The following is a 12,295-nucleotide window of genomic DNA, read 5'->3' on the forward strand; positions in this document are numbered from 1 at the left end:
TGCCACCCCTCACCTCATGGGTCTGGTCATAGATAAGTATGAGCCGTGAACTCCGAGATCGCCCATCCAGACAGGCATTTCTGAAGTATCCTGAGCCCTGCCACACCGTAGTGTATTAAAGGCCATGTATAAGTACTATAAACAATCCCACGTTAATAGACAGCTTTGGGGCTCTCGACCTATCATACCACTCGTCCTGATTGTGACATGATAACACCTTGCTCGCTGTAGGCCCTGCCTTTGTGCAGTAGTCGAAAAAGGCGGGAGCGGTCATTCGAACATTATGTCAATTATTCGAACCGTTTCGGAAAGTTGAGAACGTGTTCATTTTTTTGGTGCGATTTCAATTTTTGTTTTATTATTCACGCACATCAAAAACAATAAAAGCAAATCAAATTTTCCTTCTTGTTTTTTTGTGGTGTAGGCATCGCGTGAATTGAATAAGTTGTTAATCATAAGATTATCCCACAGAAGTTGTTAACGCGAAAATCTCCTTCATGCAACAGAGCAGCATCGTTCGGTTTGTTGTGATTGTTGAAGCGCCACGGGATAAAAACTGCTCGTGAGTCTTCACCTGAAAATGCATTCTTTTCACGTGCAGCCTACGAAGAGGAGAACGCGCCAGAGGTGACGGGGGTAAAGTCGTACTACTCGGTCGGCGACAAGATCGACCTCAACTGCAGCGCACTGATGACAACCGATGAGATTGAACTCGAATGGTTTATCAATGACGATGAGGTGCGCCGAATTATTGAACATTTAACCATTTCAGTCACATAGGCGGGGTGGAAGTTTAATTTAAATGCACGTTCACAGTAAACTAAATCAATAAAAAAATAAAATAAGCCAAAGCTACGTTTTGTCGAAGTCCGAAAGACAAATCAGGCATCTTTTAAAATAAAACTGACAAACAATCCAAGCCTGCTGACGTCAGCTGCTTAGTGGAAATGAAAAGTGCAAAACGCGTGAGAGATTTTCTTGTACCTTGGGCATGCCAAAGGAAATAGATAAAAACCGCATTTACAACTTGGCGTACAGACTTAGTGCGTCCAAGAAATAGGAGCTTCGAACTAAGGTCCTTCTAACATGCAACGGTGCGCGAAATCATGTCACGAGTGCGCAGCAGAGTATTTATATAATCTCGTTTTCTAAAGTAAATTTTAATCTCTGATTACGACGCTACATATATGTGCCATCTATCTAACGTGTGAAATGTGCAAAAAAAAATGTATTTCAAGTCCATCAGACGTTTTTTCCATGGTGTCATTCTCTGGAACTTGGTTTTTTTTATGTGTTTGGAACATTCACACACACATGTTTTTTTTTTCTTAACCTGTATTTAGCCTACTATAGAAGAGGTAATTATGCTTGAAACGTATATAATCAATAATTATTTTTACGCCGGAATAGCCAGAAACATTTCACTATTCAAGACGACATGACGAAGAAACAGCAAAATTTGTTTGATGAGTGGTTTGGTTTCCTTTAGGACGCTGAACGTTCCAAACTGACTAGGACTGTGATGGACGCCTTACTGGATGGCGCTGAATTTATTAAAACCACCCGAGGCTCTTTATAATGTGCACTGAGATTGCACAGGAAATGGAAGCTGTGCGTTTAAACACCATCTAAACACGGCCCCCAAGGCCAGGAACGACTTCGGATCACCCGAAACAGTTGCCAAGCGCCGCATCCACTGAGCCAACAGGGCCCTGTATTTTATTTCTTTTTTTAGTAATTTTGCTCTCACCACACCAACCGTCTGAGGTCGCAGGAGGTAAAACTGACCTTAATAAGGATGTTTCTTTGAGGGTGGAAAAATTGGATCCTCAAGACACGCTTAAGAGGAGAATGCAGATATCAAGATTAAATTCATGCTACTATATGCAAGTGCCTTATGCATCATGATGGCAGTAGCATTAAATATTTACAGGTGAGCTACTTGAGACGCCGTACTAGAGGGAGTCGGCTGAATATCGACCACCTAGGCGCCTTAAAAGTGCACTGGCATTTCCCAGTACACGAGCGCTTCGTATTTAGTCTCCGTAAGAATACAACTGAGACAGTTATACAGACCCTGCACACATTGCACTCATTACTGCATCAGTGTCCGTCCATCACGCTCAGTATCGCAACTCTGTTCGTGCGGGAACATTATTTTATATAAGCCTTCATGTTTGTGCATGCTCACAGGACAATAATTGGCACGCTACTGAGCGTCGTTTTCTGAAACCATACTGGCTGATCTGAATTCTTTTCTGCCGCTTTGTTTTGCCGATAGCACATGCCTGCTGGCTACGTCACGCGGTACCCTGTGGGTCGACAGCCCGAGACCGGCCTGCGTGAAACCGTGGTGCGGCTGCGCTTCGTGCTGCAACCCCGACACTATCACAACGACGAGCTGCGGCTTCGCTGCACAGCTACGTTCTCCAAACTACTGACGCTCTCCTCGGAAGAAACGGTGCTCATCGCCTCGCAGCAGACACCGGGATTCCACATAGCCGAGAGTCGCTCCGGTAAGGCACACGCCGCGTCGGGGCGCGTCAAGGCAAATTAAATAACCAGTTCGGCAAGACATTAGACTCCTCAATTTATTTCTCCGTAAACATCGAGTCCTCATCTGTATTGCGAATAAGTAACAAAGCGATACGAAGTTGCACAAAATTTACAAACGGCCCTTTTTTATGTGTAATCTACGATGATTGTGAGTGAATTGAGCTTGTAATGGTACAGGTGCGTCACAAATGTTGCAGGTTTCTGGTGAGAAAGTACGATGAGTCTCAATATTGCTATGTCGACGAAAAACCTGGACATTTTCTCCTTTGCCGGTCGCAATGCTGAATTTTCTGACTAAAAGAAAAAACATACGGTGCGATAAACAATGCAAGCGCGGGATAGAAATTCGAACTAGAGTTTTTCAACTTTCACATCAAGTTAATTTCGTTTGATTCATTTCCGCGGCATTAATAATTTTCTGTTTGCGTGACTGGTAAGACACTGACGAATCGACTGAACCTTCTCTTTGTGTACATATAATAATCATAGAAACTGAATTTTGTAAGAAAAAGTCATGCAAACATTCAGAGCAAATGTTGTCTATTATTATCAGCTGTACTGCTAATAATAGGCATCTGCAAACATACTGGCCACACAAGCGTGTGCCCTTTTCTCTCATTATTTAACGTCTCAAGGAAGACTTTGCAATGAAATTAGTCGTGATTAACCACTATAATAGCTAGCTTAGAATTAATTGCAGTTCTTAACTCAGTATCAAATATTACAAAAATGGTCGAAAACTACATTTAGTACATAAACAACAAGAATGCTGTTAAATGCCGCATTTTCTATACCAATAATTGAACAAAGTACAAGCTTTCAGACCCCGCTCGATTCCAGTAGGGAACAGTAAATAATGCTGAGCCTTGAACGTTTTATTACCTTTCGGCCTACCAGTCTTACCATCTAATGTCGCGGTGAAGATAACCTCCCGAGCACGAGCAGCGTAGGACACCTAGCTCGCCGTCAACTTTTTGAATGCATTGAAAATACCTAATTTTAGATGCGTAGATTACTATTAGTGCTCCAGGGAGGTTAATAACACCCTATTGTTATATGTGTCGCTCCAAATTTGCCAACTCTGCGCACCTAAAACAAATAATGCATTGTCAGGCGCTTTCATGTTTCACTTACCATTTGCCGTCCCTAATACCGAATACTGAGGTACAGCGAGAGGATTAAAATTTCCTTAGTTTAACTTCACAAAACAACAGCACTACAAACGGAACAAGAATCCAGTCATGGTACTACAGAGTTAAATATCCCGAACCTGCACGCGGAGCTATGAGTTACGCCACATTGGAGAGCTGTGAATCCTTTCGTACCTCCGGGATTCTATATAACGTGCACAACTTCTTCACTTTTTCTCTTTCCCTACACTGAAATGTGCATTTCGAGCCCGATCAGATACTATGTAAATGGGTCAGCAGCTGAGTGCTGAATTGAACATGACTCACAGCGGCATTTCCTATTGTGTGTTGGTATACTATCGTAACAGTTATTCCGTCAATTATGCGCGACAGTATGCTTCAGGTTTGTATCATAAAATAATTCGCAGCTGTTCTACTCGAAACGTCACTTTGGCCAGAAGAAAAAAAAAATGAAACTTTTCACAGCAAGTATGAATGTCATCCAAAAGAAAACCAAATGCTTTTTTTTTTCTTTACGAATATAGTTGGCAAGAACTATTTATTTTTGTATGAAGGAAACTGCATTTATTCTAATAATTTCTTTGCCTACGTGCCTTCTCACGTGGAAATAGGCAATGTCTGGTCGTTGAATAAAACGTCTGTTCAAAAGCCAACACACTAAAAGTTGTTAATAACACTGTCACAAACAGAGCTAGATACCGAACAATTAATATAGGTAGCAATCATCTGCAACAACACAACACCGAAATATCTGCGCGCTAAATCGACCAAGATGCGAGGCCACTCTCGGTAGAGACATCAACGCTACTCGGCAAAAGCACTCCATCCATCTGACAAGAAAATATTCTTACAGAGCATGAAATTCTCATATATATTAGCGGGAACAAAAAAAACAAGATTACATTTCTGGTTGTTTTTGAGCATTTTTTGCAGGCATTGTCCTTCAGAATGGTCTCCTTTTTTTTTTAATTCACTGCACTACGTATATTTTACCAGGATAAGCAAAGGACGGAAAGAATTAGAGTAATTTTAATCCCTGATTTTAACAGGATGACACGACAACGCCTCTCCCCGAGGATCCTCGATTTTTGGTGCATCAACTTCGCTAATAGTTGACTTAACAATTTGCACCTCTACATTCTCGCACACGCGCAATATCACTCAGTAATAAGCAACCGCGTTATGTGCAGGTTAATCAACATAAGATATAAATCGCTGCCATAACCAAGCCGCCCGGACGTGTCTCGAAATCCAAGCGTCCTGGAGAGTTTCATTCCTATCTCAAACGAGCTGCCTGTGTTGGCAACTACTGCTGACTAGACCATGTCATGCGGTCTCGTGATGTCAAACAACGCGATCGTTAGTCAGTGGCCAGCCAGGCCTCCTGCTAACTACCACCTGCATGCCAGGGCCATGCCCGTCATTTCCCATCCACAGCACTGAAGCTGGAGTTTGTGGAGAACGAGGGCTCTAAAGCAGTAGCGTTAAAAATTAGAGCTAGCCTCTCGGAGAAGCTGTTTTGTACGGTTGTTAGGGAGGCGCTGAACTTGTGCAGCAAAAAATTTCTTGTTCAATATATTGACGTATACTGCTCGAACCTTTTCTCAGAATTAGTGCTAAACAGACCAGCCCGGTAGAAGAATACGAGATAAGCGCTGCTAACTCAGGGGATGGTCGGCACTTCTCCAGTCTTCCCCTTGCTTTTCCGATGTGATTTAAGCTGTTCCTATGAAAAGAATTGCCCTGCTAACTAGCTCGACCTCACTACAGCTCTCTGAAATGTTTGCAATTGTTACCTTTCGGAATACAATAGCTGGAACTTCTGCAACACGTGTCAAGTAAAATAAACATCTCTCATAGCCTCATCAGCAAATGCAGGAAAAACGAGAGGCTTAATTAGGAGCTAAATAATAAGATATCCAACCGCTACATCATCATCATCAGCAGCAGCAGCCTGACTATTCCCACTGCAGGGCGAAGGCCTCTCCCATATTTCTCCACTTAACCCGGTTCTGTGCTAGCTGCATCCACTTGACCCCCGCGAATTTCTTAACCTCATCCGCCCACCTAACTTTCTGTCGCCCCCTGCTACGTTTTCCTTCTCTTGGAATCCAGTTTGTTACCCTAAGCAACCATCGGTTATCCTCTCTTCGCACTACATGTCCTGCCCATGCCCATTTCTTCTTCTTGAATTCCACTAGAATGTCGGTAACTTGAGTTATTTCTCTGACTCACTCTGCACGCTTCCTATCTCTTAATGTTACCCCTACCATTTTTCGTTCCATAGCCCTCTGGGTTGTCCTCAACTTAAGTAGAACTCTCATGGTTAGCCTCCACGTTTCCGCCCCATAGGTGAGTACAGGTAAGATGCAACTGTTGTATACTTTCCTCTTTAGCGATACCGGTAAGCTGCTAGTCATAATCTGCGAGTGCTTGCCAAATGCGCTCCATCCCAATCTTATTCTTCTTGTTATTTCCTTTTCAAGGTCCGGATATGCGGTTACTACCTGTCCTAAGTAGACATAATCGCCTACTACTTCCAATACTTCGCTACCTAATGTAAACTGCTGTTCCTTCCCGAGGCTGCTGAACATTACCTTAGTCTTCCGCATATTGATTTTCAAGCCTACCTTCCTACTTTTCTGTCTAGGTCATCAATCATTATTTGCAGTTCATCCCCCGAGTTGCTTAGCAAGGCAATGTCATCAGCAAATCGCAGATTACTGAGGTATTCTCCATCTACCCTTATCCCTAACTGCTCCCATTCCAAGTCTCTGAATACTTCCTCTAAGCAAGCTGTGATTAGTACTGGGGAGATTGTGTCTCCTTGCCTAACACCTTTCTTTATGGGAACTTGTTACATTATTTATGCAGAACTATGGTTGCTGTGCAGGCACTATATATATCTTCCAGCACTTTCACGTACGGCTCGTCTACCTCCTAATTTCGCAATGCCTCTATGACCGCCGATGTTTCAATTGAGTCAAATGCTTTTTCGTAATCAATGAATGCTATGTATAAGGGCTGGTTATATTCCGAGCATAACCGCTACAAACACAAAGTAAAGAACCGGGAATTATATTTTTGTTTTGTTTTGATAACTGTGATGTTATAATTATTTCGTAAAAATATTTGTATAAAAAATAGAAGCGAAAGCATGTGGCTGGTGAAATCCGATACCAATGCCTCCGAACCTCGCGTACGGCTCTCTGCTGCTGAGGTACATAACGGCTGCCTAACCGCCGACTTTATTAAGCATATATGTTGGGTTTAACCTACTCTTGGCTTGACAGTGATTGAAGAGCCGCCCTTCATCACAGAGGCAGGCATGGCAATTCTAGTGAGAAAATACGCCGTGCTGGCTCAATGGTTAGGACGCAAGACTACTGAACTCGAGTGCCCTGATTCAAATCTCACAGCTTCGAATCCGATTATTATTTTTTTTTCTCCAAGATGGCGCCCAGTAAGGACGCATGTGCGCTGTACTCTCGCCCATTCTTTGGCAAGCAGCAGTTTTTACGCTGTGCCGACTGTGCGAAACGTGTTCACTCGAAGTGCGTCACTTGGGCGGATGCTGAGCTACAACTGTTGAAGTCTGGCTCACTGCCATTCGTGTGCAATTTGTGTGCGTCGTCGTCTGACAGTGCTAGGCTTAGCGATGGTAGTGCGCCGGCAGCTACGCTCCTTTCTTCCGTCGCCCCGATCATTTCCAACCCAACAGGTTTTCCCACTTCAACCCCGACCGGCGAACATGGCTGTGAGTTTGCCTCGCTACGGGCTCTCCTCCTTGACGCGCTTGAGGGGATCTCTTTTCTCGGCGATTAGGTTGCCCAGCTGCGGGAGGAGAATGAGCGCCTTCGTGTGGAGAACTCGCGGGCCTTCGCACAACAAGCCGAGGTCACTGCCTCTCTACGTGCCGACGTTCGCGGCCTACGCCAGGAACTTGTGCGGCGCGCTGCTTCGCAGTGTGAAAGCCCCCTCACTGAGTCTGTGGGAAATCCTACCCGTGTTGACCAGGCGTCTGTGGACTACTCCGCCGCTCTTCATCGAGGGCTGTCTCCCGGCGATGTTGCCGGTCCATCATCTGTCTCTGCTCCTCCCCGTGCGGTTAACCCTCCTAGTGCAATGAAGAAGCACCGAAGTCCAGCCATTACTGGCGCATCGAGCTTATCCGTCCTTAACGCTGCCAACCAAAAGAATCGTCCGAAGAATATTTTCGTCTCTAAACTCAGTTCCGTAACAACATCGGTAGACCTTGCGAACCATCTAAAGTCAATGAATGTTACCCCTATTTCCTGCCGGCAGCTGAAAACAAGGTACGACTCGTTTGTTGAGCCTTCGATGTGGCCTATGGGTTCCATTTACAAGGACTTTCGTGGGAAGCTTCACGATGATATGCTGCATCCCTCAGAACTGACGCTAAATTGCAGTGGCCCCTAATTTGGACATCTGTTATCAAAACGCCCGAGGTCTTCAGACTAAGGGATCTGAATTTTTTTCTAGCGTTTTGTCCTGTTGTTATACCGTTGTTGTGGTTACCGAAACCTGGCTGTCAAGCGATACTCCTTCCAATGATTTCCTTCCAAATAATCACTCTGTTTTTTGTAGCGACCGCCCTGAAACAGGACCCAAACAAAAAGGAGGCGGAGTACTCATTGCTATTGATAGTTGTGTGAAGTGTGTTCGACATTCCGATCTGGAAACTTTTGAAGAATGTGTGTGGCTTCAGCTCACTTAAAATCGGCATGAAAAACTTTTACTTTCTGCTTTCTAAATTCCTACGAACCTTCCTCCTCCAGCCTATGATGATGTTCTGCTCTCAGGTGAAAATGTTATAACTCGTCATAGCAAACACAAACTTCTTATTTTAGGCAATTTTAATACTCCTGGTATCAACTGGAACTCATTTATTTCTTCGCACAACAATCATTACGTATTAAGTAAGTGTAACTCTCTACTTGATTTTATAGCCTTTAACTCTTTGCAACAACACAATTTCATTGAAAACTGCTGTGGTAATATTCTTGACATCTTTCTATCGAATTTTGAAGGTGTTCGAGTCTCGAGTTCAGACATACCGCTGACTCGCTGTGAAAAATTTCACCCTCCACTTCTAGTTACTACTGCTGTCTCTGCCTCACCTTCTACTAATTCAGATCGGGTGAGGAATGCGCCCCGTTTCGCGTATGCATATGGTGATTATGTCGGTCTTTTCAATTTCTTCTCTTCCGTCGACTGGTCCCTTTTAAATGACATTAATGATTCAGACGAACAAGTCAGTCGCTTCACTGAAATAGTTCTTGATGGTATGCGCCGGTACTTACCTTTGCATGCTCCTACGCGCAGGAAGTTCCCTTCCTGGTTTTCAAGGGAAGTAATAACGGTGTTAAAACTCAAGGAACGGGCCTATCGTAAAGCGAAACGCCCTGGGTTTCACAACGGGGCAGATGAGTTTCGCCGCTTGCGTTCTCTTTGCAAACGCTTGTACAAGCGGCACTACGACTCCTATCTTGAGTCTTTAGAGAGCAGTGCCTCAAACCGTCCTAGTCAGTTCTGGCGTTGCGTTCGCAAGCGTGCCATTAAATCTAATTGAGTATCAGCTTAGTTGACTCTCAGGGGTCGGAAATTCGGGATGTTGCCGATAGTTTTACACAATATTTTTCCTCCGTTTACAAACATCCACATTGTGATTCCATTTGCCTCCCATCGGGTGCACTATCTAATTCCGTTATCTTTGACGAGGAGTTGATAACTGAGAGTCTTAAGCGTCTGAGACCATCTTTGTCTCCTGGACCTGATGGCATTCCAGCCGCCATAATAAAAGCCTTCAGTTATATCTTTGTACCAGTACTGACTGCCGTATTTATTAACTGTTTAAAAAATGCTGCCTTTCCTCGCGTGTGGAAAATGGCACGCGTGTTTCCCGTCTTCAAGTCTGGAAACAAATCTGATGTTTCCAATTGTCCGATTTCTCTACTATGGGCAACCTCTAATCTTTTCGAATTAGCTTTGCACAGTTTACTTTCCTTCCATCTCAAACATATCATAGTACCGAATCAACATGGCTTCATGTCGGGTCGCTATACTTCTACCAGCCTAGTCACGTTTATGACGTATACCTCTGCAGCAGTCCTTCAGAGAGGTCAGGTTGACACTGTGTACTGTGATATGAGCAAAGCTTTCGACGTTGTCACTCACTCACTACTTCTTGAAAAGCTTCTACTCTCTGGCGTCGAAGTCTCACTCGTAGCCCTCCTACGCACTATCTTCTTGATCGCTTCTGCTTTGTCAGTGTCAATGGACAGACTTCTTTCGTTTACCCTGCAACGAGTGGAGTTCCTCAAGGTTCAGTACTAGGCCCGCTTCTCTTCTCCGTTTTTATTAATGATGTTTCCTCAGCGATCAAGAACTCCTCGTTTCTTCTTTATGCTGATGATATAAAAATATTCAAGGTAATACATTCTTTTCAAGATTGCTTGTTGTTGCAATCGGACATATCTGCTTTTTCTGATTGGTGTACGAAGAATTGACTTACCCTCAATTCTTCCAAAACTAGGGTTGTCTCATTTACTCGTAAAACACATAGCTTTCTCTACCATTATTCTGTGAATTCTGTGCTGTTGAACAGGGTTGATGAAATAATGACCTTGGTGTACTTTTTGACCGCACCCTCAGTTTCTCCTCTTATACTATACGCATTGCTCAGCGCGCTATGCGCACACTCGGATTCGTTTGTAGACTTTCGAGAGAATTCCGCAGTCCACCTTCGTTCTTAAAACTGTACCTGTCCATATGCTTGCCGCTCTTGGAGTACGCGTCGGTTGTTTGGAATGGCACTTGCAAATCGAACTTGGACAAGGTTGACAGAGTACAAAAAAAATATTTTACGAATATTTCATTATCGCTTTCCTGGTGCAACTTCCTCCTCTCGCTCCGCCAGGAGCGCCCAACTGAATCTTCCTTCTCTTCACTGCCGTCGTATCAGAGTTGATATCATTTTTCTATACAAACTTCTTCATGGCCACATTATGTTCCCTCAGCTCTTAGAGTACATCCTACTGCCCGTTCCGCGAAAGAGCATGAGGTAATTCAGACCATTTCAAGTTTCTCCTTCTCTTCATTCCTATTCCCCTCTGGACAGAATGCAGTGGTTATTTAACTCTTTTTGTCTTTACCTTGACATCTTCCAAAACTCGCTCTGTTCGTTTATATTGGATGTTCGTAGCGTTGTATTCTAAATAGTACTTTATCACATATAACTACCACTTTCTAGCCTGAAATATTGTATTTACTTCACTTTTTGCTTTTCCTCCTGTTAAATGCTGTCTGTATCTTGAGCTGCTTTTTATCCGTTTCTTACTTACATTTTAACTTTAAACTTTATATTCGAATCTTACTGTCCCGCGTTCAATTCTATTTCTTTATTGTATTTTCCTGTATTTCCAACCTGTGTTTTAAGACCACGCACTAGTTGCGCCTGGAATGGCTGTTTATTTTATGTATATTTCTATATTACTATATTCATTGTCAGTTATTTGTTGTTGCTTTTTTCTCTCTATCTACCGTTCTTTTTTTATTTCGTGATGTGCTCAACAAATCTCTCGCTGTGCATATAAGTGATGCTATTCATTGATTCCTTGCTTTCCGTGACACTTTTCGTCTCAGTTTCATTTCATGTGTTATTAATTTCTCCTTTGTGTTCTATCTGTGTGTGTAAAACATGTGTGTGCATTTTCTTTTTTTTTTTTTTGCTGCAGTACGAAGACCACATGGTTGTTCCTGCGCACATTAGATAAAGATTTATTGATTGATTGATTGATTACTACTACTACTACTACTACTACTGCTTTGTGAGAACATCGGGAAGCCTTTTTTGTCTAACCAGTAAATTTCCTCTCGTCCTCTTGTTTGCCTGTAAAGCGTGCACTCCCGCAGTATCTTGTAGTATGCAACAAAACCATCGTTACAAACATTGAGAGAGCTTATATGCATTGCACGTTCCCCTAGTGTGATCATGTTACATGCGCATTTATTATTATTATTATTATTATTATTATTATTATTATTATTATTATTATTATTATTATTATTATTATTATTATTATTATTATTATTATTATTACTACTACTACTACTACTTTGTGAACCATCATGAAGGCTTTTTTATCTAACCATTAAATTTCCTCTCGTCCTGTTGTTTGCCTGTAAAGCGTGCACGGCCGCAATATCTTGTAGTATGCAGCAAAAGCATCTTTACAAACATTGAGAGAGCTTATCATATGCCTTCCATGTTCCCCTAGATCATCATGTTACATGCGCATTTATTATTATTATTATTATTATTATTATTATTATTATTATTATTATTATTATTATTATTATTATTATTATTATTATTATTATTATTATTATTATTATTATTATTATTATTACTACTACTACTACCACTACTACTTCTTTGTGAGACCATCGTGAAGGTTTTATCTAACCATTAAATTTCCTCTCGTCCTGTTGTTTGCCTGTAAAGCGTGCACTGCCGCAGTATCTTGTAGTATGCAACAAAAGCATCTTTACAAACATTGAGAGAG

At 42.4% G+C, this 12,295-nt stretch overlaps 1 protein-coding gene across 1 annotated transcript in view; it reads left to right on the forward strand.

The window, feature by feature from the left end:
• LOC146197944 (uncharacterized) overlaps positions 1–12,295 on the forward strand; it is a 33,244-nt gene that overhangs the window by 18,161 nt on the left and 2,788 nt on the right. The window contains exons 6-7 of the mRNA XM_084591827.1: positions 602–738; positions 2,282–2,516. Of these exons, the coding sequence (XP_084447953.1) occupies positions 602–738; positions 2,282–2,516 (372 nt within the window). The remainder of the gene's footprint in view (positions 1–601; positions 739–2,281; positions 2,517–12,295) is intronic.

This window comes from Amblyomma maculatum, chromosome 2 (genome assembly GCF_055883805.1).
Source record: "Amblyomma maculatum isolate TAMU_Amacu chromosome 2, ASM5588380v1, whole genome shotgun sequence".
Classification (NCBI taxonomy): domain Eukaryota; kingdom Metazoa; phylum Arthropoda; class Arachnida; order Ixodida; family Ixodidae; genus Amblyomma; species Amblyomma maculatum.